Genomic DNA, 25,765 nt, shown 5'->3' on the forward strand with positions numbered 1-25,765 from the left:
ATCTGGGGTTCTGGCAGAAAAACAGATCCATACTCAGCTGGGGGACTGAGGAGAGTTTCGTAAGGGACTATTTACAAAGGGTACGGGCAGGGGGTTAAGGAACTCCTATGAGGACACTTAAGCCCCCGAGGGCCGGCAAAACAGGGAGTCAGACCAACCCTCAGCTTGAAAGGACAAGAGAAGGGTGTTGCTACCCAGCCCTGAAGCTGCCTGACAGGAGCTGGGGCCTAGGCAGAGGAGCCCATCTGCTGTCCACCCACACCTGGCAGAAAGGAGCCAGGAGAGTGAATGCCCTGCCTTTTTGCTCCTCCCATCCGCCTAGCTCCTCCCAGCGTGTCTCTGGTAGATCCTAACCAGAAGCCAGAAGGACAGGTCCATAGGGGCAAGCCTCCAAAGCGAAGCACAAGGTGGGGAGGGAATCTGGAGGAGCAAACAGAGAATAACCAGCACACCTAAATCCCTGATGGGGCTGGTGGGGGTTTAAGTAAGTTAATCGTCATAAACGCCTGACACAGCAAATGATCACTCGCTACCCATTTGATCGGGCTGTCTATTTGGCATTTACTTGTCAAAAGGCCACGATATAACTTTTATTCTCAGGTGGCAAAAGCCAGAATGAAAACAAAGATATGTGGTCATATATCCACAGTGAAAAACAAAACTTTTACAAAGTTGACAGATAACATTTATTAAAACATGTCATACAAAAGGCTGTGGTCTCTTCTATAAGAAGAAAATATTAAACAGTAACATTCAATTAAGTAAAACCATGCTGTACACTGAAGACAGCAATATATAAAGACAAAACTATTCAACTTTTGCAACACAGGCATAACATTTCACAAAATATCAATAAGATATGCACCTAATGATAATCTATTTATCATCAAATGGTTTTGTGGTCTAAGAGTCACCTGACTTGCATAAATAAAGTAATTTTCTAGAAGAAACATTGGGAACCTCATAAAAGGAAAGAAGGCAGCAGCAACTGACATTATGACACAGGCTTCAAGCAAAACTAAAAAAAAAAAAAAAAAGTCACATTTGCAAAATGTGTTCCAGCATCTTCCCATAGGGCACTATCAGTAGAGATTTGAAATAAGAAACATGTACCTTTAAACACATAAGTAGCAAAGAAAAAACCCAAACAAACACACACCCTGGTTTCACTGAATAAAGTTAGTCACCCATGAAAGCAACCTAAATCACAAAATTAGTGTGGCACAGACGGCTGAGGGTGAGGCTGCGGATATATGTTGCTTGGTTTTCAGTATTCCTAATTATCGGAGACCTTATAAAAGCAAACACCTGGCTTTGGTGGGATGGCATCCTCTCCACCCTCCCCCAGGGGGCTGCAGCAAATCCTCTTCCTCAGGGAAAGCACAGTGTTGTTGCTTCTGCTCTGCCCCAACTTCACTTCTACAGCAGCTTGAGGAGGTGTGTGCCTCCGTGGGAAGACCACTGAGACTAAGCAGCTTTCCCAAACAGCTAGAAGTCAGCTTAGGGTCAATTTAGTTCAGCAAATGCCCACTAGAACGGAGGAGACCCTTTTGGGCAGACTCTTTGAAAGTAGTGGCCAAAAGAAGAGACTGGAGGAATGTGAGATCTAGAAATCAGAATCAACAGGCTGGGGTCCGAGAGTGCCAGAGGACAACCCTCCACAGTCGAGGAAAGGCTATCGTAGTCCTTCCTCAGTTAGACAGTGATACCTACTTTACCAAGTGGATTATTGCAATGTGTGTATCTAAAATTAAAGGCATAGCATAAGTACTAATATTAAATACCACTGGTGGTGCCTTGAAGCCCTGTCCCACTGGGAATGGAGAAAAACCACAGTTAAGACTCAAAGTAGGGGACAAATACCTTGGTTGTAGGCCATTGACAAGATCCCTGAAAGACTGTTTGGAAATGTTAACCCCCTGCTATCCAAACTCAATGGGAAGGATAAAGATTTTCTAAAGCTGTAATGAGGGTAAGGAGAGAGACTATCTATCCAACTCAGGGTGGGCAGGAAAAAAAAAAAGGTAGTAATACAGTATGATCTCCTAATCCTAAAAGCAAAGTTTATAAACATTCACTTTTAACATCCAAACTAAGGCAATGCCCTTCCCCCCGCCTCTCTGAACATGGCCAGCACTTCAGATGCCCAGCCACCTCACAGGCTCTGGCTGACCTGATTAGCAACTCTAATTTTTACAAAAACCCCACTATCATAAAAAGCTTAAAACTGCAGATGTGAGGAACTTACATTTTATATTCTACATTTAGTAGCTGATGTACATATAAGGAGTTCAATAAAAGATATCCCTCTCTTCATAACACATTAAATAAGTCCCAGCACAACTGACTGCTTCCAAAACTACCACCGAAGAGCTGCCCAGTAGTCCTGGCTGAACAAGAGCTCTTCCTCACCATTACTCATGACGGGGTGCTGTGCTGATCTCAACATAATTGAAGGACCATGATTTTTCCAGAATATTTTTATTTTACCTCTCAGACTCTTCTTCCCAAGTGTCCCAACATTCATTTGAATAGAATCTTTAATAGAAACCAGCATATCAAACCTTCCAAAGAGGCAGAAAATGGTTTGCTGATAACCATGGGAGAGGGTGATCAGCTTTTGGCAGAACAAAATGACTTCACTGCCTTAGTACTGAAATTAGGAGGAGTAATACAACAATTTCTCCTCACATATAAAGGCTAGGATCCTACCTAAAACCCACTGCTTCTAACGTGAGAAAAAGAGAAGGAGCAACTGAGCTTGATTGTAAGTCACTTCTATATTCTCTGTTAGGTACACAGAGATGACTGTTAACTGAAGTTTCAACACTAACAGAAGAAGATATTAACGTGGCAAACAACCAAGAGGTAATATCTAGTTTCTAGGTTAGAAAATCAATATATATATATATTTATAATAAAGTTTTAAATACAAAGTGCTTTTTATATATCGAGAATGATACAGTGTTAATGAATACATCCCTGTTTTGTAACCTCGATTACAAGAGTTAACTGGTAAGTAAGTCTTTCTTTCCCCTTTCCAAACAACGTTTAACAAGTAAATGCCTTGATGGTAGGAGCTTGAGGATCAGAGGCCATTGCCAGCAGAGTCTCTCACTTTAGAGCAAAGCCAAACTTTTAGAACAAAACTTCACCCCAAATCCAAGAAAAGTTATTTTTATTTTAAGGAAAAAAAGTTTCCACTAAGAAATAATAAGCCGGTAAGTTTACGGAAAAGTTAACATAACAGTAGCACCCTGTCCCTACCCTGGTGACAACTTCAGGTATGTTACACAGCTTAAAACATCCTGAACATGCTTCTTTTTTAACCTAAAACCTCTGAGTGATCCTCAGAAAAGGTCTCAGAATAGCTGCTTTTCTTGTTTTTTTTGGTAGATATAGCTATGTGGACTTGTAAACTTACGCAGCTTTATCTATAATATGAGAGCATGAATCTGTGGACTACTTCCTAAAATTAGGACTCTTTCTTTCTGCCTTTTAAAACACATTCCAGCACTCCTAAAGAGCCAGGAGGATTAGCTCAGTGTACCCCTCTACGAGTATCTCCCCCACCAGTGTATTTTCAAGACTCCTCTTTTCTTGGGTAATTGTACCCCACAACTTGCCCCACCCAAGTATAACCTGACACTCAAAATTCTGCTACTCGGCTACTCTCAGTCTGACAGTTGGAGTGTCACTGTAGCACTCTATTAGCTCCTGAAGTTCACAGGTAACTCTCAGCCGTGACTTCTGGCTCCTTCCCAGTAACTGTGGTCATTGACTGACCTCTTCAGGAAGCACCGTAATCTAAGACAGAGTGAATCGGCTGGAGCAGCCAATGGTACCGTGGTCAGAGTCAAAGCAGGCTAGATGTCTACTAGCCACAGAGCAGATCCCACTGTGTGGATGCTACAATTAAACAGGATTTGGGACAGCAAACCAGTTAGAAATACCTATGTCTGGCACCCTAGAGAATTACAATTACAAACAGTTGTTTAAACTAAATGTTAGTACTAAAATATAAAACTCTGACTTATCAAGAGTCTGAAACACATTGTGACAGTGGCATCTTACAGAATTTGAAGCTTGTACCATAAGTTATTTGTTTCTTACTTAGAATGTCACTCTCTTAGTATCTCCATAGTTTTGGTTAAAATACCCTTTAGAAAGAATAAACCCAGGTAAGAGAGCTCTGTTAATCAACTTAGTATCCTAGGAATCACATTATCTGTAGCTATTACATAAGTAGCATTTCATTCAGTGAAGCAGCTACCAAAACAAACCCACATTACCTAAGTATCTATAGTAAGAGCAAAATAAAATTCCAATATGACCTTGTAATAATGAGTGATCAAAAACTGCTGCCACCTGAAATGGAACTGGTGGGTTGGAGTCCAATTCAAAGTGCAGGTGTCTCTATCACCAAGTCCACCTGCCTCATTCACAATGGGCCTGAAGGTTTACCTTGCCAGGTGTGAGGTGGCTAACTTATCCCCATTACCCACTCCAGGCCTGGAACATACAAATTTGAAGAATTAAGATTTTTTAATTGGCCTACTTAGAGCTGGTCTTTCAGAAATATCTTCCTTTTTTTTAAGCTTCTCTCATAATAGCAAGTAGCACGCATCATCTGTGCCCAGATTTGCATAATTACCATAGTTTATTTTTGTGCCTGCCACTCAAGGGCCAGACCCTGTTTTTAGTTAGCCTCAGTCGTATTCTGCTCAGCCTTTGCAGCTTCGTAGGACTTGGTACAAGAAGTCACATGCCTGTGGAAACTGTCCCTCCACATAAATCTCTTTGCACAGATATTACACTCATATGGCTTTATGCCTGTGTGAATTTTCATGTGGCCCACGAGATGATGCTTCATTTTGAATTTCTTACCACAGACACCACAGCCATAAGGCCGAAGACCAAGGTGCATGCTCATGTGTCGATCTCTCTGACTCTTGTGAGTGAAACTTTTCCCACACTGACAAGGATACAGCTTGTCGGTGGCTGAGAATCCTAGGTGGGAAGCTTCTTCTTTAATCCCTGTTACCATTTCAATATTCTCACTGTAGCCTGTTGCTAGGGCAGCCTCCTGTCTGTGCCCAATGAGATTCCCATCCGACCTCTCTCCAGAAAACTCTTCCATGGAAGAGCCATAGAAATCCACCTGCTCGTCATAATTGCTTTCATCAGCCTGTTCATCAAACTCTGCTTCCACTTTCTTTTCCCCGATGTGAAAGTCTTCCTCTACTCCCGAGGGCTGGACCGAGTGCTCTGTCTGCATGGTGTTGATGGACTCTGTGACCTGGTGCTCATCGTAGGATGCATGCACATCCATGCCCTCGCACGCTTGCTCAAAGCGCTCAGGCTTCACATGGATCCAGCGTTTGTGAGCCATTATGCTGGGCTTGCTGTACATGGGCCGGGTGTAGTGGAATTCGGCACTGTCGCTGGCCCCCTCCTCCCCATCCTGGCTCGCCATCTCAGTGCTTAGCCGGTCATGCTCTGTGGATGAGTTGCTAGGAAGGTATTCATGCTCGGTGAGCTGAGATGACAGCTCGTCTTTGGTGCTCTCCTCTTCATTCTCTCCATCCCTCAGTTCCTGGGCTTTGGGGAAATCCGTATGGCCCCCAGAGCCCAGCTCAAAGCTCTCTACCAGGCCATTGTAACTACTGCTGCTGGGAGACTGGTGGTCACTGCCATGATTTAGCTTCTGACAAAGGACTGTGGGGTTTCCTTCTAAAACCTCAGTGCATTTGTCTACCACATGCCACATCTGGAGGAAGCTTGCAGCTGTTAAGTAACTAACAATTTCTGGAGCAGGCATTACTAGACGTCCCGTGTAACTTGATAGGAGAATGTTCTCAAACACTCTGGGGTTCATCACATCAGGCAAAACAATCCTCCTGCTGTTTTTGAGGAGTACCTGGTCACAAAAGTAGGGTGAACTGGCAGCAAGAACGGCTTTGTGTGCTCGGAAAATGTGGCCTTGGACAACAATGGAGACATCACATAATTGTCCTTGCTGGCGCTGCTGGTTCAGTTTCTGCAGAATGGTGCTGGAAAAATCAGGAAATTCTACTCGAAAAGAGTTTGTTCCAGGCTCCATTTCATCACAAATCTTGTTTGGTGCTACAAGAGAAAGAAAAATTAGTACTAATTCCAGCCCAAAGAGAAACTTATTGATCACTAAGAAAACTAAGACAAGTTCCACAGTTCCATAAAGTCCCCTGGCCTGTGGGCATGGTGGGTGGAGCATTCATTCCCCAGAGCAAGGCTTGCAGGTGCGAGTGTGCCAAAAGCAGGAACGAGCCACCATTCTTTATGGTATTAACACTTGATACCGCCTGTGTCTATGAGTGGGAAAATAGAATCCAGAGATATTTGTAAGCTATATAAATCTCAAGTAAAACAAAGTAAATATTTCTAGTCAAAACAAACGCAATACCTGTTCCAAACGACAGAATTTTTAAGAGGCCTCAGGTTCAACCCATATTTGACAAGTTGGGGTGAGGAAGGAATTGTGGAAAAAAGGAAAAGCACATGTGAAGGCTCTCAGGCAGAAATGATCATGGTAACTGCAAGCAACTGAAAGGAAACCACATGGCTAGAACCCACTAAGGGGTCAGGGGGCTGAACAGGTGGGGCCAGAACAGTCAGGCCTTTGGTCCTTCAGCACCACAGGGGTGAACTCGCCTAGGTCCCAAACAATATGGGTTTCTCTAGTTGCTGTCAGCATTTAAGCCCTTTAAGAGCTTCTCATAATGTGAAGCAGAACGAAATGGCAAGGCAAGGTATTCTATCGGCTGATCTCCAAGTTGTTTAAAAAGTTATAGAACAAAGAGGATAGTAAATACTGTCCCTGTTACTGAATGAACTCAATCTGAAAATAAAGTTATAACAAAGAATAAGGGATTGCCTGTGGCATTACTGTAAATATATTTTGTGGGATGAGTCAAGCATTAGAGACAATTCCTAACAAGAGTAATCAACGAGATGAACTCTGCAGCATGCTCAGGCCCCATAATTCCATAGTAAATTAAAACAAACCAGAAAACTCAAAAGATTTATTGGTGCTATTTGTCACCTAGGTCTAATACCATATCTAAACATTGCTAAATACCAGATTTTCTACGTATGAGATAAAAGAAGCAGATAACCCAACAAAGGTTGAAAGTTATCTTTCAGAGATAGGGAGAGATGCCAAGAGAAGAAACTAATGTTTCCTGAGTAATTACTATATATTGGGTCGGTCGAAGTTTGTTTGGGTTCCTCTGTAACATGGAAATTTTTGGCCAACCCAATACCAGGAACTGTACATCTTTTTTCACCTAATCTTTGTAACGACCCTGCAAACGTAGAGGACTGACATTCATTCTTAAGTTCACTATTTCAAGTAACTTTCCTAAGGCTAAAATAAAAGCTAGTTTTTATTACGCTGGAATTTGAAATCTAGGTCTCTATGACTCCAAAGCCTATGCTATTTTTCCTATCACATCACTGCCTCTTCTAAGAAGATGCTAAAATACCAGATTAGTCATTAATAATTTTAAGAGGTAAGGCAGTGCTTTTAGAATGAAGTATTAATTTATGGTTTATAGCTCTTAAAACATTTCATAATAATTTAAAACAAACAAAAAAATAAGACCAGGAAATAAATTATTTAGGTATTTGTAATTTCAAAAGGAAAAGTTAACTACATAAATGTATATAGACTAGAGGTATGTAAATTCTGAGAACTACATCTGGATTCTCTTATCTCATCAGTAAAGAATTTTGATCTTAGCTATTTGAAAAAAGGGGGGAATAAAACACACACATAAAAAAATTGACAAAAAAGATGTTAAAAAAAAAATCTCTCCATCATTTATTCCTAGTCCCCCACCTCCCCTGGAAGGAAATCACCATTAAAAAACTCCTGTATATTCTAGAAACTTCTCTGCACATATATCAGAATAAATCATATACATCCTTTAAAAATTCCTACCCAGGGCTTCCCTGGTGGCGCAGTGGTTGAGAGTCCGCCTGCCGATGCAGGGGACACGGGTTCGTGCCCCAGTCCGGGAAGATCCCACATGCCACGGAGCGGCTGGGCCCGTAAGCCATGGCCGCTGAGCCTGTGCGTCCGGAGCCTGTGCTCCGCAACGGGAGAGGCCACAGCAGTGAGAGGCCCGCGTACCACAAAAAAAAGAGTTTACTTTGGTATAAGGAGAAGGTTAGGATCCAGTTTTTCCTTTCCCCTCCAAAATGGCAAGGCTGTTTTTCCTACACTATTTACTGAATAACTCATCTTTTCCTCAAGATTTCAAATATCTGTTGTGGAATTTTATGTGACTGAGATAAGGCTTTTAAAAACAGTTCTATAAAAATAAACACCATAAGCGATGTTAGAGAAAATGGTGGAGTAGGAAGCTTTAGGTGTCAATCCCTCCACTAAAACAACTAGTAAACTGTTAAAATGATCAGAATAAACCATTTCTGAACTCTGGAATCTGATCAGACACTTACAGCAACCAATGCAATGCTTGATGAAAGAAGAAGCTGCTAAACCTCGTTAAGAGAGCAGCATGCTGCAAACCAGCAATAATCCCCATTCCTCAGCTCTGCCACAATTTGTAGGACAGTGGCCCAATTTCCAAGAGTGCTTGGCTGATGCCAGGGTGGCAAGAACAACACTGTCCAAAAATTTGGGGTTTTGCATCTTGGCCAACCCACACAAGCTTTTTCTTGGCCCCCTCAGGCTGCAGTGGTTTTCCCATCGAAAGATTTTAAAATACAAACACCACTCCCCATTCTTTGGGCCCAAATATTTAAGGAAATCTCTGTCAGGACACAGCCTATCACATAGATAAAGCAACAGAAACTTCCGTGACTACATGCAACAAGGAATACAGACTTTGCAAAACAGTTTAGAAAAAAATCACCATATAGACAACTGCAGCCATCAACAAGAAACAAAAAAAATCCCCTAGGAGGGGAAGAATCTGATTCCAAGAGCTACCACATTAGAATACTAAAAATATCCAGTTCTGAACCAAAAATTACTAAGTATACAAAGAAAAAGGAAAATACGGTACATTCACAGGAAAAAAAAGAATTAGAAACTATCCTTGAAGAATTCCAGACATTATTAAGTGCTAGTCAAAGCTGTTAAAGTCAACTGTCTTCGATATGCTCAAATTGTTAAAGAAAACTATGGACAAGGAACTAAAGAAAATCAGGAGAACAATGACAATAAAGAGACAGAAATTATAAAATGTATAAAATGTAAATAGAAATTCTGGAGCTGAAAAGTGTAACAGCTGTATTATGGGCTGAGTTGTACCCTTCCAAAATTGCTATGTTAAAGCCCTAATCCCCAGTACTCCAGAATGTGACTATATTTGGATTTAGGGCCTTTAAAAAGGTAATTAAATTAAAACGAGGTTGTTAGGTTGGGACCTAATCCAAGCTGACTGGTATTCTTATAAGAAATGAAATTTGGACAGAGAGACATCAGGCATGCGTGCAATGTGAAGACACAGTGAAAAGTTGGCACCTGCAAGCCAAAGAGAAAGGCCTCAGGAGGAACCAAATCTGCCAACATTTTGATCTCAGACTTCTAGCCTCTAAAATTCTGAAAAAATAAATTTTTGTTGCTTAGGTCACCTAGCCTGTGGTATTTTATTATGGCAGACCAAGGAAACAAATACGAGTTGAAATTAAAAATTCATAATAAGGAGTCCAATGGCAGATTTAAGCAAGCAAAAGGAAAAAAATTCATCAAACTCAAATGTAAAGCAATTGAAATATCCAGTCTGAGGAGTATTAGGAATGAAGAAAAAGAAACACAATCTGAAGTACCTATGGAAAACCAAATATACCAAATATACTCTGCAAATCAGAGTCTCAGGAGAAAAAAGAATAGAAAAGATATTAAATGACATAATGATTGAAAACATCCTGAATTTGATGAAAGACATAAACCTCACACATCCAAGAAGCTTAACTCCAAGGAGATAAAATTAAAGAGATCCACATGAAATATACTGTAAGTCAAATAGTGGAAAGCCATAGACAATGGAGAATCTTGAAAGCAGCAAGAAAGAAGCCACTCATCACACAAAAGGGATCCTCAGTAAGACCAACAGCTATAACTGCTCATCAGAAACCACGGCACTCAGGAGGCAGCGCACGACATATTTAAAGTGCTAGGATAAGGATCTGTCAACCAGGAATTTTACACCCGCAAAACTATCCTTTCAAGAATGAAGGAGAAATTAAGACATTCCCAGATAAACAAAAGCTAAGGGTGTTTGTTACTAATAGGTTTCCTCTACAAGAAATGATACAGGTGTCCTTCAGGCTGAGATAAAAGAACACTAGAGGGCTTCCCTGGTGGCGCAGTGGCCATGGCTGCTGAGCCTGCGCATCCGGAGCCTGTGCTCCACAACGGGAGAGGCCACAACAGTGAGAGGCCCGTGTACCGCAAAAACAAACAAAATAAAACTAGATAGTAATTCAAAGCCATATGAAGGAATAAAGACTACTGGTAAAGGTAACAACATAGGTAAATGTAAGAGCTGATATTATACCTTTGGTTTACAACTCCTCTTTTTTTCCTGAATGATTTAAAAGGCAAATGAAGAAAACAATAATTATAAATCTGTTATTAGGCACACAATGCATTAAGATGTAATCAGTGACAATAACAATAATGAAGAGGGAGGGATGGAGATGTAGAGGAGCACAGTGTTCATATACTATTGAAACTAGCTAAGTTTAAGATGTTAATTGTAAACCTCAAGGTAACCACTAGGAAAATAACTAAAAATATACATGAAAAGGAAAGAAGGGAATCAAAACTGTATACAAAACAAAACAAAAATCTCAATTAAAAAGCAGTAAGGGAGGAGTTGAGGAACAAAAAACATGTAAGATACACAGAAGATAGCTAGAAATAAATGGTATAAATAAATCCTCCTTCATCAGTAAATTACTTCAAATGTAAATGGATTAGCTCTCCAATTAAAAGGCAAGAGACTGGCAGAATGGATAAAAAAACATGGTTTATCTATATGTTGTCTATAAGAGACTCACTTTAGATACAAAGGCACAAAGATGTTGAGAGTAAAATAATGGAAAAGGTATGTTGTGCAAAGAGAAACAGAAAGAGCAGTGTGGTGACTATATTATTATCAGACAAAATAGATTTTAAGTCAAAAAGGATCACTCTATCAAGAATACATGACAATTAAAAACATATATGTACCTGGGGCTTCCCTGGTGGCAGTGTATAAGAATCTGCCTGCCAATGCAGGGGACACAGGTTCAATCCCTGTTCCAGGAAGATCCCACTGAGCAACTAAGCTGGTGCGTCACAACTACTGAGCCTGTGCTCTAGAGCCTGCGAGCCACAACTACTGAAGCCCGCGTGCCTAGAGCCCATGCTCCACAACAAGAGAAACCGCCGCAATGAGAAGCCCACGCACCGCAATGAACAGTAGCCCCCACTCGCTACAACTAGAGAAAGCCCACGCGCAGCAACAAGGACCCAACACAGCCATAAATAAATAAAAATTTAAAACAAAACATATATGCACCTTACAAAAGAAATATATATTAACAGAATTGAAGAGAGAAACATACACATCTACAAAACAGGTGGAGACTTTATTACCTCACTTTCAATAATGGATAGAAAAATAGGACAGAAGATCTATAAGGAAATAGAGGACTTTAACAATATTATAAATCAATTATACTGAAAAGACACATAGAGAGCACAAACAGAAAGGAATGAAGTTCTGATATATGCTGCAACATGGATGAACACTGAAAACATTACACTAAAACAACATGCTAAACATTTACGTAAGCCAGACGCAAAGTACAAATGTATAATTCTACTTATGTGAAATATCTAGAATAGGCAAATTCAGAGAAAGTAGATTAGAGGTTACCAGGGGCTCAGGTGAGTGAGAAATGGGGAGTTATTGCTTAATGGATAGAGTTTCTATTTAGGGTGATGAAAATATTTTGGAACTAGAAAGTGGTGCTGATTGCACAACACTGGGGTATAATTAATGTCACTTAATTGTACACCTGAAAATGGTTAAAGTGGCAAATTGAATGATATTTATTATTATTTTAGATGTTGGGGGTAGGAGTTTATTAATTAATTTTATTTTTGCTGCGTTGGGTCTTCGTTTCTGTGCGAGGGCCTTCTCTAGTTGTGGCAAGTGGGGGCCACTCTTCATTGCGGTGCACTGGCCTCTCACCATCGCGGCCTCTCTTGTTGTGGAGCACAGGCTCCAGACGTGCAGGCTCAGTAGTTGTGGCTCACGAGCCTAGTTGCTCCGCGGTATGTGGGATCCTCCCAGGCCAGGGCTCGAACCCGTGTCCCCTGCATTGGCAGGCAGATTCTCAACCACTGCGCCACCAGGGAAGCCCCCTGAATGATATTTATTTTTTACCACACATGAAAAAAAAAAAAAAACTGGAAAAAAAGTCATGTAACTTTATTTTTAACTGTGTCAAGGTGGTTAACAGTCTTTGTAATTTAGCAAGTATCTGACCTCTACCCTTAAATTTGAGTGAATGTGGCATTTCTACATATTCCCCCTCTCCTACAGGTTTTCCTGCTATATAAGCAATATTTACAAACTCACAGGCAGTTGTGACCTATATTAATAGTACAGTTGCCATTTCAATTGTTAAAGAGTTTCATAAAAGTAATTAACTCACTAAAAAAATTTTTTTAAAAACCCCACAACATAAAACACTATATGCAAAGTACCATGGGAGATTTCTAAGATGATGAAGGAATGTCACTGTCCAGAGCTTATAATCTGGTAGGGAGATAAAAAACACGCATACAACCCTGTTATTCAATGCAAAGCCTGATAAAAGTACCACAAAAGAATTACAAATCCAAGAGGAATTCAGAGGCGGGAACCTGGTATACTCTAAAGTTATACATCCTGTCACTATAAATTTTGGTGTCACCAGGTTAAGAGGAAGACTTGAGAGCAGCATATAATTCTTCCTATCTACTACATCCTAACCAAAAAATCTAAGAAATACAGAAAAGCTAGCCTGAAAAGTTGGGATCAGAGTTATCTATATGCAACAAATTTTAATTAAGGATATAGTGGAGATGGGGCCAGGATAAAGGGAGACACTGACCTGGCAATTCCACCTGGTTTAGCAACCAGGCAATTCTGGTAGCAGTAATCCTGACAGAGGACCAACAGATACCTGTTCATCTGGAAGGCCTGCAGCTAAAAAGCCAAGGCAGACCACAGGAAAGGTCTTGCATATTGGCAACATTCAGAGATGTCTGCATTGGGATACCAAAGGTTGCACACTGCCTCAGCAGAAAATTTTTAAAGACTTGACATGAGAGGGTAGCTCCAGGAAGGAGGCAAAAACATAGCCCATCCTTTGCCAGCCAAGGGCCAAAGAGACAAAAATAGGCCCCTGGTAAAACAATTTCACCAACACAGAAGGAAGTGCTCAAACTCTTTAACAGTGCCTCAGACCTAGCCTCCAGCCCCAGCCATTCTACTCAAGCTAACCCTGGTGTCCATATAGTCAGCCCATCCTCCAGCAAAAGAGCTAAGAGTTGATTATAACAGCATTCAGGTATACAGTGAAGGACCCCAAAATAATCTTCCCAAAAAGGGGGAAATTTTCAGACCTGAGCAAAATGTTTCCCAACATAGTTTTATTCTGTAAATAAATGGGGTCTGTAAATAGATTCCACAATAACCAAGAAAATAGTAAAGTGTAAACAAAGAGTACAGTTTAGATAGCATTTTTAAACTGATTTCCACAAACATGAAAACGCAGTCCCCATGAATGAAGTTTAAGGAAGATAAGACAAAACAGTAGAATGATATGAAAAAAAGAGCCAACTGAATTAAAGACAAGATGTAAGGAAACTAAAATAGAGCAAAAATTTAAACAGGCAGTAAGGAGCAGAATTGCAACTATAGAAAATGGAATCAATGATGGGGAAGGCACTTTGAGGAACTTTTATGCAGGAGGATGATAAAAATGTGAAAACAGCAAGGGAGAAGATAACAGAACAGGAGAACAGAGAATAGAGATCCAACATATGGCTAATTAGCGCCCTTGAAAGAAATAACAAAACGAACGGAGTAGAAGGAATAATCAAATAAAATATTTAATAGAAGAAAACTTGCCTGAGTGTAAAGCCTTGAGTATTCAGAAGAGTCGTGCCTCAGCAGTGGGGACAAATTAGCCCTAGACAAAATGCGGTTCTGGTCCCATTAAACAAAGCTTAAAAACAAGCCTCACACATGCCGCGGAGCAACTAAGCCCATGTGCCACAACTACTGAGCCTGAGCTCTAGAGCCCGTGAGCCACAACTACTGAGCCTGCGTGCCACAACTACTGAAGCCCACGTGCCTAGAGCCTGTGCTGCACAACAAGAGAAGCCACCACAACGAGAAGCCCGCACACTGCAACGAAGAGTAGCCCCCGCTCTCCACAACTAGAGAAAGCCCGTGCGCAGCAATGAAGACCCAATGCAACTAAAAATAAATTTTAAAAAAAGCCTCAGAAGGATTAAAATATTTCCAAATAACTTAATTGTGTTCCAGAACAAAGCTTAAGGATATTTACATAATACAAAAAATCCAGAACCCAACAAGGTAAAATTCATGTCTGGTATTCAATTAAAAAAAAAAAATCACCTGGGATGCAAAGAAGCAAGAAAATATAACCCATATTAAGGAGAGAGAAAAAAGAAAAAACTGATCAACAGAAACAGAACCAGAAATGACAAACTTATACAAATGGTAGAAAATTCTACATCCCATGTGTTCAAGAAAATAGAGGAAAATTAAGCATAGTAGGTAGACAGGAAAACAAAAAAACCCAAATTGAACTTCTACAAACACTGGATGAGAATAACAAAAGAATTAACATGAAGAAAAGATTAGTGAACTTGAAAACACAGCAACACAAACAACCTAAAATAGAAAAAAGCTGAAAAAGGGGGAAAGAGTATCAGTGAGTTGTGGGACAACTTCAAGGCACAAAATTGGAGTCTCTGAAGGAGTGGGAGGGTATAAAGCCCAAAATTTATTTGAATAACAGCCAAAATCTTCCTAAAGTTGATAAAAACTATAAAGCCACAGATCCAAGAAGCTTGACAAACCCCAAGCACAAGAAGTATGAAGAAAACTATATACCAAGGCATATCATAATCAAATCACTGAAAACTAGTAACGAAGAGAAAATCTTAAAAGCAGCCAGAGAAAAAGGATTCATTGTGTACAGAGGACCAAAGGTAAGAAAGGTTGCAAGCTTCTTGTCAGAAACAATGCCAGCCAGAAGAAAGGAGACAATGCAAGACAGTCGACATCTTTAAAGTGCTGAAAGAAAAAACTGTCAACCTAGAATTCTATACCCAATCAAAATATCTTTCAAAATGAAGGTGAAGTACTTTTTTAGATATAGGAAAGTGAATAGAATCCATCACAAAAGGTCAAAAGTAAAAAGAACAGGTATATGAAAACAAAAAAATTTCAGACAACAATATTAATATCAAAGTAAATTCAATGTAAAAAGCATCAAATGAGGGGCTTCCCTGGTGGCGCAGTGGTTAGGAATCCGCCTGCCAGTGCAGGGGACACAGGTTTGAGCCCTGGTCCGGGAAGATCCCACATGCCACGGGCAACTAAGACCGTGCACCACAACTATTGAGCCTGCGCTCTAGAGCCCGTGAACCACAGCTACTGAAGCCCACGCACGTAGACCCCGTGCTCAGCAACAGAGAGAAGCCACCGCAATGAGAAGCCCACGCAGTGCAACGAGGAGTGGCCCCTGCTCACCGCCAACTAGAAAGAGCCCGTGCACAGCAACGAAGAACCAACGCAGCCAAAAATAAATAAATAAATAAATCTTAAAAAAAAGCATCAAATGAGGTGAAAGTTTATTGATAATTGATGAATTCTATAATTCACATGAGGGTTAACTTGCGAACTTCTATGTGTAAACGTAGTACAGTTTTCAAAAAAAAAACAACAGTGACAGAAACATAATTATAGTAAGAAATATAAATGTCCCTCTTTTAATCTTTAATAAATCAATAAGGCAAAAGATAATTTGGATCTAGAGGTTTAGACTGGTTATCATTAATAATGCTAATTTAACTGAAACATACAACCTCTGTATCCTACAAATAATACATCTTCTTTTTCAGTTTCCATAGGACATTTACATAAATGATCATAAGTGGCCACAGAGAGCATCAATAAATCCCCCAAAGCAGAAATGCATACATGAGCTCATTTGATTACAAGTGATCACACAATAATAAATCTAGAAATGTCAAATTCACAAAATTAGGAATAAGAAATGAAATATAATCACATGATAGAAACTTTAAAATAGAAAACAATTTTCCCCTAATAAATTTTAAAGTCTCATTGATAAAAACTTTATAGAAAAGTATAGAAATCTAACAGATTAGTAACTATGGAGAAATGATAAAACATAATCAAATGACTGCCCAAAGCACAACGGGAAAATTCTTTGAAACTAATTCCTATGCTATATAAACTGTTTCAGAGGGGGAAGAAGGGAGAAAGGGAACAAAGATAGGAGAAAATTTGCTAATTATTTTTTATAAAACCATGCTATCAAAACTGGACAACAAAGAAAAAACTGTAAGCCTATCTCACTTATTACACAGAAAGAAACATTATAAACCACATGGCATTCTGGTTTATTTTAATCTCTTGTAGGTTGAGTGTATTATGAGTGTGACACACTGAAAAAATTGAGTTACTGGTACCATCACACTGAGGGCAAGATCCTATTTTATGATAAAATTACCACCAGAAGGTCCTCTCAAAAGCTCTTTTCCATTCAAGACCACTGCTAGTGGCATGTACATCATGACCTGTGCTTCCTTCTACAAGTGACAGGGAGTGGTGAGAGATAAATCTGGAAGGAATGACTGGTACTATCCTGCTGAAGGCTGAGTTTGAGCTTTAAATGTGGGCACTGGAGGCAGCACTGAAAACTTCTGTGTGACATGCTGTGAAATATGTTCAGAAAGGATAATCTGTTGATGGTCTTAAAGCAGGAGCAAGTCTGAAACAAAGGTCAATTCTAAGATTTCAGTAAATATGCTCTAGGTTTGAGGCAATGAAAGTTAACAGTGGGTATGGAAAACAGAATTGATGGGACTAACTGACTGGGTAGGCAGGAAGATGCAAGAGTAGCCCAAGGTACACATAATACTATCAAGAAAATGAAAAGACTACCGAATGTAAAATAATTAGCTAGTGGGAAGCAGCAGCATAGCACAGGGAGATCAGCTCGGTGCTCTGCGATGACCTAGAGGGGTGGGATAGGGAGCATGGGAGGGAGGCTCAAGAGGGAGGGGATAATGGGTATATATGCATGCATATGGCTGATTCACTTTGGTGTACAACAGAAACTAACACAGTATTGTGAAGAAATTATACTCCAATAAAGATCTATTAAAAAAGAAAATGAAAAGATAACCTACAACATGGGAGAAAATATATTCAAATCGTATAATTGATAAGTAACTTGTATCCAGAATACATAAAGAACTCTTAAAATTCAATAATAAAAAGACTACCCAATTGAAAAATGGGTAAAGGATTTGAATAGACATTTCCCCAAAGAAGATATACAAAAGAGCATACAAAAGACGTTCAATATCATTATTCATTAGGGAAATGCAAATCAAAACTACAATGAGACATCACTTTTCACCCACTTGGATGGCTATGATAAATAAGACAGACACTAACAAGTGTTGGAGAGGATATGGAAGGATTAGAACCCTTATACATTACTGGTGGGAATGTAAAATGGGGCAGCCACTTTGGAAAACAGTTTGGCAGCTCCTCAAAAAGTTAAACAGAGTTATCACGTAACTCAACAATTCTACTCTTAGGTATATACCCAAGAGAAATGAAAACATATAATGTCCACAGAAAACTTATCCATGAATGTCTATAACAGCATTATACATAATGGCCAAAAAGTGGAACCAACTCAAATGTCCTCAACTGATGACTGGATAAACAGAATGTGGTATACCTATAAAATGGAATATTAGTCCATTTTATTACATACTATATGTATTATGCCATTCTTTCGGCAATAAAAAAGAATGAAGTATTGATAGATACGACAACATGGCTGAGCCTTGAAACACTGTGCCAAATGAAAGAAGTTAGACACAAAAGGCTAAATCTTGTGTGATTTCATTTATATGAAATGTCCAGAATAGGGAAATCCAGAGACAAAAAGTAAATCAGCGGCTGCAAGGAACTACAGGGCGAGGAGTGACTGCAAATTGGTTTTTTTTTTAAAGGGGAGACAAAAATTCTAAAATTAAGTTGTGGTGATGCGTATATAACCCATTAAATATACTAAAAAAAACCTCTTAACTACCTATGAATTATGTCTCATTAAAGCAGTTTTAAAAAACAGAGGGATGCAAGGTAAAGTAGTTACCAATCCCAACTGGGTAACTAGGAAAATGTCATAATTAGTAGGAGATAGTAGCATCTACCATGTATTTAACGCATGTATTGTAAAAGACTGTGCAAAGCACTTTTTGTATTCTCATTTAATCCTCATAACAACCCACTCGATAGATATTTTTTATTCCTATTGTATAGAATAAGAAATGGACAAAGAGGCTAAACTACTTGCCTAAGGTCATATAACCAGTAAGCAGTGAACCTGGAATTTAAATTCAAAACACTTGCTCAGGCCCAATACAGTCTGAGAGATGAGACAGTATGGAAGGTAAAGATGAGTATTTTCACAAATAAATACCTGAAACAATCTACAATGTGTAACACATTCATAAACTCCAGAGCAAATTATTCACCGTCTTCAGACTTAATGAAGTACTAGCAATTTTATATGTCACCTTGCAAAGTTAAAAAAAAAAAAATCCAATAGTAACAGTTCTAAAACAAACATACCAATCCCAGCTAACTCCTTCCATTGTTCACTGAGATTATCTGGCTTTTTTTAAAAGCAGAGGACAAAGGGTAGATATTAAAGAATCACTGAACGAGGGCTTCCCTGGTGGTGCAGTGGCTAAGAATCTACCTGCCAATGCAGGGGACACGGGTTTGAGCCCTGGTCTGGGAAGATCCCACATGCCGTGGAGCAACTAAGCCGGTGCACCACAACTACTGAGCCTGCATGCCACAACTACTGAAGCCCACATGCCTAGACCCTGTGCTCAGCAACAAGAGAAGCCACTGCAATGAGAAGCCTGCACACCGCAATGAAGAGTAGCCCCGCTCGCCGCAACTAGAGAAAAGCCCGTGCGCAGAAACAAAGAACCAACGCAGCCAAAATAAAATAAATTAATAATAATAATAAAAAGAATCACTGAACTAGATGACCTCCAAGATTCCTTCCAACTCTGACAAGTTTAAAAGCAGCCTGTATTTATTATTCAGCTGAGGAATTGTATGTCAAGTTTTATACACTATTTAAATACCAATTACATATCCTAAAAACACAGAGGACAACAATATAATAGGGAAGCCAACCCATGAGTGACTTTTCTTGAAGCCCTCCAGAGATTTCTTAATCACGGCACATGGTAATTTGCATGCTTACTGTAGAGAGCACATTTTAACACAGTAAATATTACTTTAGTAAATCTCTAGACTGGTACAAATGTACAATAATACCAACACCCCGTGTGTACAAAAATACTTAAGTCAAATGCTTTACAGTTCACAAAGCAGACTATGTAAACTTGGGTCTCGCAATACCCCTGTATCATCACACTCATGAGTTAAACTAAAGCTCAAGAAGGTTAAAAGATCTGTCCAAGGCCACATATCTCAGAAGTGGTTATGTCAGGATTTAAACAGAAGCGTAATTCCAAATCTAATATTTTTCTAAGTTAAAAAAAAAAACGTCACTTAGCAGAAAATTTCTTGGAATTTAAATGCTCTAACAGTACAAAGTATGGCAGTGATTGGCCTTAAAATGTGCAATATATACTCCTCAGAAGAGAAGTAAAAGAACCTTCCGGTCTAGGGCAATTAAATACAACTACATTATTATTTTTTACTGAAAAAGAAACCATTTTAGTAAATAATTTAAAACACTGCATTTTTAGCAAGTTTATAGCTTACCTAATGCAAAGTTGTATTCCTGGGATAAAGTTCCTTATGCCATGACCATCAAAAAGCAGTATGAATGAACGAGGAAGAGGAACCCATTTCTTAGTTTTGTTTCAAATTAAAATCACATCGATTTCTGAAAAGAAAAATCACGTTGAAATTGTAAGAGATGCTGATGCTATTCACTGTGTACCAGTGCCTTGCAAATAAATACTATACTTGTGGGTGAGTAGCAGAAAGAAAATTAATCACGATTGATATTTTTTGGTTATATTAGCTTTGTTTCTGCACCTTCTTAGCTTCTGCCTTTGTATTTTTTAAATAAACTTTTAATTACGGGATAATTTTAGTTTTACATAAAAGTTGCAAAAAATGTTGAGTTCCCATATGACTGTCAGCCAGTTTTCCTTTAATGTTAACATCTTGTATTACCATGGTACATCTGTCAAAAATAGGAAACCAACACTGGTCGATACCTATGTAATTTTGCAGAATTAAACTATCCTTTGCAAAAGTGTTTTTGGCCTCCAGACCATTATCAATCAATACCCCTATATTTTCTAATTGGAACACTGTAGCCAAAGAACTTAGTAAAATCTATTTTAGAGTTTTTAAAAAACAAGCTACCTACTTTGTGAAGTTTGATTCATGCCACAGCTGAATGTTTACTTAAGAACATCAGGGCAAATAGGTCCATTGTGGTAAATTCTTTGAGATTCAAAAGAGAAGTTATTGTTCTAACCACTAACTCCCCACTTATCAGTCATCCTGCCATTACCTTACAATAAAGCCAAGGAAATGTTTTTAACTGCACCCTCATATTCATTAGAATTCCGGATAAGAAGCTCAATCAAGAAAGCAGAAGGAAGAAACAGCACTTGCCGGTATGTATGTTCTACATACGAACAAAATAAAAGTTTTTTCCTCAGTATGTTACAAATAAGACAAAAGTCTCTTTCTATTCTAATTGCAAACATAAATAAGGTAAAAAGGAAAAGTTCATGAAAATAATATAGAACTATATTCAACTGATTATAAGAGGCACATTTTTTTCACATTTTTAAATTTCTGAAATCAAGATGTGATGTCCAGGTGGAAGTTATAACAGTTGTCTCTGCCTAAGACAATGATAGAGCATTCCTGAGAGCCTCATCAACGTTTCTGATGGCACAAAAGATGACACTGTGGAAAAGCACGGATGCAACTCTGAATTGAAAAGTATTCAAGAGTAGGAAGGTTAAGAAGGTTAATGAACACTTTAACCAATTTATTTCACTTTTCTTCTTTTTACACATACACTAGAGTATCATTTTTAAATGTCTAGGGACTTCCCTGGTGGTGCAGTGATTTGGACTCTGCGCTCCCAATGCAGGGGGCCTGGGTTCAATCCTTGGTGGGGGAACTAGATCCCACGTGCATGCCGTGGCTGAGAGTTCGCATGCTGCAACTAAGGAGCCCACCCACCCCAACTAAGACCCGGCACAACCAAAAAGAAATAAAGTCTAAATAAGTTTAAAAATGTAAAGAAGCGGGCTTCCCTGGTGGCGCAGTGGTTGAGAGTCCGCCTGCCAATGCAGGGGACGGAGGTTCGTGCCCCGGTCCGGGAGGATCCCACATGCCGCGGAGCGGTTGGGCCCGTGAGCCATGACCGCTGAGCCTGCGCGTCCGGAGCCTGTGCTCCGCAGCGGGAGAGGCCACAACAGTGAGAGGCCCGCGTACCGCAAAAAAAAAAAAAAAAAAATGTAAAGAAGCATATGTAATAGCTTAACTGGCAGTGTTTTCTCTTCCTTTGGTGGTACATAAAAGAATCGATGGTATCTAGGATTCAATATGGTAGTAATTCAGCTGCTACACCTTATAAGAAACCTTGATAAACTAGCTTACAAACAAACCGATAACTTAGATGAGAGAACATAAAACAAAGGCCTCCCCCATCAGAAAACACACAAGAAAATCACACAATTTTTCATTATTATAATAAAAAGACTATTTTTCCAACCCTAAGAGTTTTCTTGTGAAAAGTTAAAATCTTCCTCAAATTTTCTGCTTGTGTAGATTCCTGCACTGAATCCAATGAATATGGAGGGACAGCCAGGGTGGGAACCTGCTACAAGTAGAAATTTTTAACTAAATTCTTTCAACCAAACTCCTTTTCTAAGGACCTTGGCTGTGGAGAGCAGGCATCAAGAAACGTAAGTTCAACTAAATGTTCCTAAAAGCTACAGAATGAATTTTTAAAGTCACATTTTTCATAGCGCTTGTTAGTTCCAGGAATCTACACTTAGCAATTTTTTTTGGTAAAAATATACCTAACATGAAATTTACCATTTTAACCATTTAAAGTGTACAATTAGTGGCATTAAGTTTATTTATGTTGTTGTGGAACCATCACCATAATCCATTTGCAGAACTTTTTCATAATCCCAAACTAAAACTCTGTATCCATTAAACTCTCCACTCCCTCCTCCCACTCAGCCCTTGGTAAACTATACTCCACTTTCTGTCTCCATGAATTTGCCTATTTTAGATACCTCATATAAGTGGACTCATACAATATTTGTTCTTTTGTGTCTGGCTTATTTCTCCGGTGAATACTTTTGTAAAGCAAAGAATGAAGAACCCCAAATTATTATGTTTCTCATAATTTAACTGTACACAGTGACACAATCTCTGAACTAAGCATACAGCTCTCCCAGAAATTCTGCTACTGTTCCATGAGCCCCAAGGGTCAGAGGATCTCAGACCCTTCGTTAGCCTGGAGACAGGCCTGGTTAAGCAGCTGTAACTCAGAAAGCAGGCTCTTTAGAACCCTGGAGGCCATGTGGATGGAGCAAGGGAAGTAGGGAGCTGGGCAGGCCTGAAAAACCACGGTAAGAAAAAGCAAGGATTCATCCAGTTACTTTGGCCCTGAGATGGCCTTCTCTCTGTCCTCCAGGAGCTCCTGCACCCTGATACTTAGGTTGGGCGACACCTGTCAGAGTTGAGGTCAGACGGCAGTCTAGTTGCTGACACTGTCACCCGTGCAGGAAGCTTCACAGGGTCATGAGTCACCTTCCATGGCTCAGAGGTCAGGGCAGGCTCGCCCAGAAAAACCCAGTTAGGAGAGGCAAAAACAAGACAGAAGGACACACGATTGGCAGAGAGAAAGAGAAACACAGATGGGCAAAGAGCTGGACCGACAAGCAGGCCATGAATGAAAGTTAAGGGCTAAAAGGGAAACACAGGGTCAGGAGACACAGAAGCAAGACGGAAACAGAAATAAAGACAGGGTCCAGATACTCAGAGATGGGTTCGAGAGAGCCAAAGTGGAGAGAAATACAAAGTTGACAGGAGCCGAGTTGAGAGGCAAAAAGGGCAGGTGACCACAGGTGACACAGACAACAAAAAAGGTGAAACACAGAGGTAAACAGAGGCAGGTATCAGCGAAGTCCCGGTGTAGTCTTTCTCCCGGCCTTGACTCGATTCCGAGGCCGCCAAGCCGCGCCTACCCGGCGCCCCCGAAAGGCCGGCGGGCGGACTGACGGGGGGGCAAGATCTCTAAGCGCTCTGGCCCGCTGAGGTCCGCCGCCGCGGGGTGACCTTGGGCGAAATGCTGCCTCAGGGGCCTTCGGGTCACTGTACGCGCGCCGGGCTGGCCGGAGACAGTAGGTGTTGGACCCGGGGTGCCGGGACTCCAACGGCCCGCGCGCGGCTTCAGCATCCCGGTCGGCGTTATGGGCCTGGCGGTGCCAGCGGTGCGCGCGCCGCGACCTGCAGAGAAGCCCTTATACCTCTCCGGTTTCCCTTCCTGCCCCCTTGCTACCCGTTGTCCAGACTCCGACATACCTGCCAAGTCCTCGACGCTCACATAGCCCACCGGTGGGATAGTTTCCGCCGCCGCCGGCGCCAGGCCCGTTCAAGCCGTCGCCGCCGCAACCGCCTCAGCCTGCGCCTCCCGCCCCCGGAAACGCTTCCCGGTCCAGCCCCCACCAAAACTGCCAGTGCTTCCGGGGGTGCGTCAGAGAGAAAGCGATGTGCGCGTACGGGACTCGCGTTTGGGGCGGGGCGTCAGGAGCGTGCTCAGAGAGAGCCGGCGGCTGCGCAGTATAACCTGGAGCAGGTCAATCTGCATTAGGGACTCTAGGGCCACCGCTGAGAATTGAGCGGATACCGAGTCCTAAACCCTTTGACCTATCTCAGTTTGTCTAGCAGAGATTGTGTCAAATCCTTTTGTGCCTCCACAGAGCCTTTGGCTCGTAGTGGATGCTCAGTAAGTGTTCAATGAAAGGACCAGTGCCCTCTGTGTGGCAAGCACTATGCCGGGAACCCCTAGGAGAAGCTCCACCCCAACTGGAGGGAATGACATAATTGGTCCAGACTCTTCGTGGTAAACTCATTTTCATTAGCCAGTAGTTGGACTAGGCATAGGCATGTGACCAACTTCTAGCCCATGTTACGTATTATAGAAGTCATTGAGTGGGGCTTCTGGAAAAGTTCTTGTTTGCTTATTTTGTTTTTGTTTTTACGGAGTCCACTAGGATTTCTAGTTGAGTGTGCTCCTTAAGTGCTTTGCCATGGCCTGCAAAGCAGAAAGATTGAGAGAGCCTAGGTCTCAAATGACGTTAAGCTACAGTCTCAGCTTTGGACTGCTTACTCCTGGATGTTTGTTGCATGAGCCTAATAAACTTACTTGGACTTTATTTCTAGCAATATTATAGACGACATATCTCCAAATATAACGGCAACAAAATACATAAAATTGCTAGGAGAAGTATTGAAAATACACTTTTTAAATGTATAGATAACCTTGCGAGAAAGTCAGGAAAATCATCTGAGGCCAGAAAGGGAGCAGAAACATAAGCCTAGGAAGTTAGAATTAATGTTCAGAAGTTATGCACAGGTACAGTCTGTATCTTTTCTGATTGGCTTGGTGCATATGCCATACTGACAAATATTTTGAAAATCATCTCTGGAGGAAGGTTAACAATAATGCTACTACCAGCTATGGGGGCATCTACGTGGGTCCAGGCAGGATGACGGCCAAACTGGAACATCAGGTTGGGAACCCAAGAAGGAATATATCTTTGGGGAAGGATAGACTAGAGAAAAAACAAAATACTGCCCTGCAGAGGCAGGCAGCAAAGAAAGTTGACTCTGCTTGGTTCTGGGTGGAAGGGTAAAACATTTTCCTAGTGGATGCATGGCCAAAATCTGGCCATCACATGGCCACACTATTTGCATGGTCCAAAAGCCCACAAGCCGAACATTTCAATTTAAAATAGATCTGGGTAGATAGTACCTATGGTACTTGGCCAAAGCAAAGTCCTCTTGAGAAGAACTCACTGTCAACCCAGGTCTCAAAGAATTCCCACGGATAGGCTTCCAAATGAATATGAACCCACAATCAAAAAACAGAAACCCATGAACTGAGAAGACAAGTGGCAGAGTCAAATACATTTTAAGTGTATAGCTCATTGGAAAGGTTAAATAACAGATACAGCTGAAGAGAAATTAGTGATCTAAAAAATAGATTTGAAGAAAATTACCCAAAAGCATCCCAGAGACAAGGAAATGAAAAAAAGTGACGTCTATCACATGCTTATCAGTTATGTTATAAGATAATAAAGTGA

At 40.5% G+C, this 25,765-nt stretch overlaps 1 protein-coding gene across 2 annotated transcripts; it reads right to left on the bottom strand.

The window, feature by feature from the left end:
- Window positions 1-536: 536 nt before the first annotated feature.
- Window positions 537-24,113, bottom strand: ZBTB43 (zinc finger and BTB domain containing 43). 2 transcript variants are annotated; one of them, XM_060154335.1, is made up of 2 exons: window positions 23,982-24,113; window positions 537-6,126 (listed from the first exon to the last, which is right to left on the bottom strand). In XM_060154335.1, the coding sequence occupies exon 2, from the start codon at window positions 6,101-6,103 to the stop codon at window positions 4,700-4,702; it is 1,404 nt and encodes a 467-aa protein (XP_060010318.1). In that variant the 5' UTR covers window positions 6,104-6,126; window positions 23,982-24,113; the 3' UTR covers window positions 537-4,699. The 2 variants fall into 2 exon arrangements, 1 of the variants encoding a protein (XP_060010318.1); XR_009541492.1 differs by lacking the exon at window positions 537-6,126 and adding an exon at window positions 20,179-20,292 and having other exon boundaries at window positions 23,982-24,090.
- Window positions 24,114-25,765: the final 1,652 nt, after the last annotated feature.

The sequence above is a fragment of the Lagenorhynchus albirostris genome, chromosome 7 (genome assembly GCF_949774975.1).
Source record: "Lagenorhynchus albirostris chromosome 7, mLagAlb1.1, whole genome shotgun sequence".
Taxonomy (NCBI): domain Eukaryota; kingdom Metazoa; phylum Chordata; class Mammalia; order Artiodactyla; family Delphinidae; genus Lagenorhynchus; species Lagenorhynchus albirostris.

Coding starts and splice junctions, on each gene's coding strand:
- ZBTB43 (XM_060154335.1), bottom strand. CDS start 6,103: ATGGAGCCTGGAACAAACTCTTTTCGAGTAGAATTTCCTGATTTTTCC.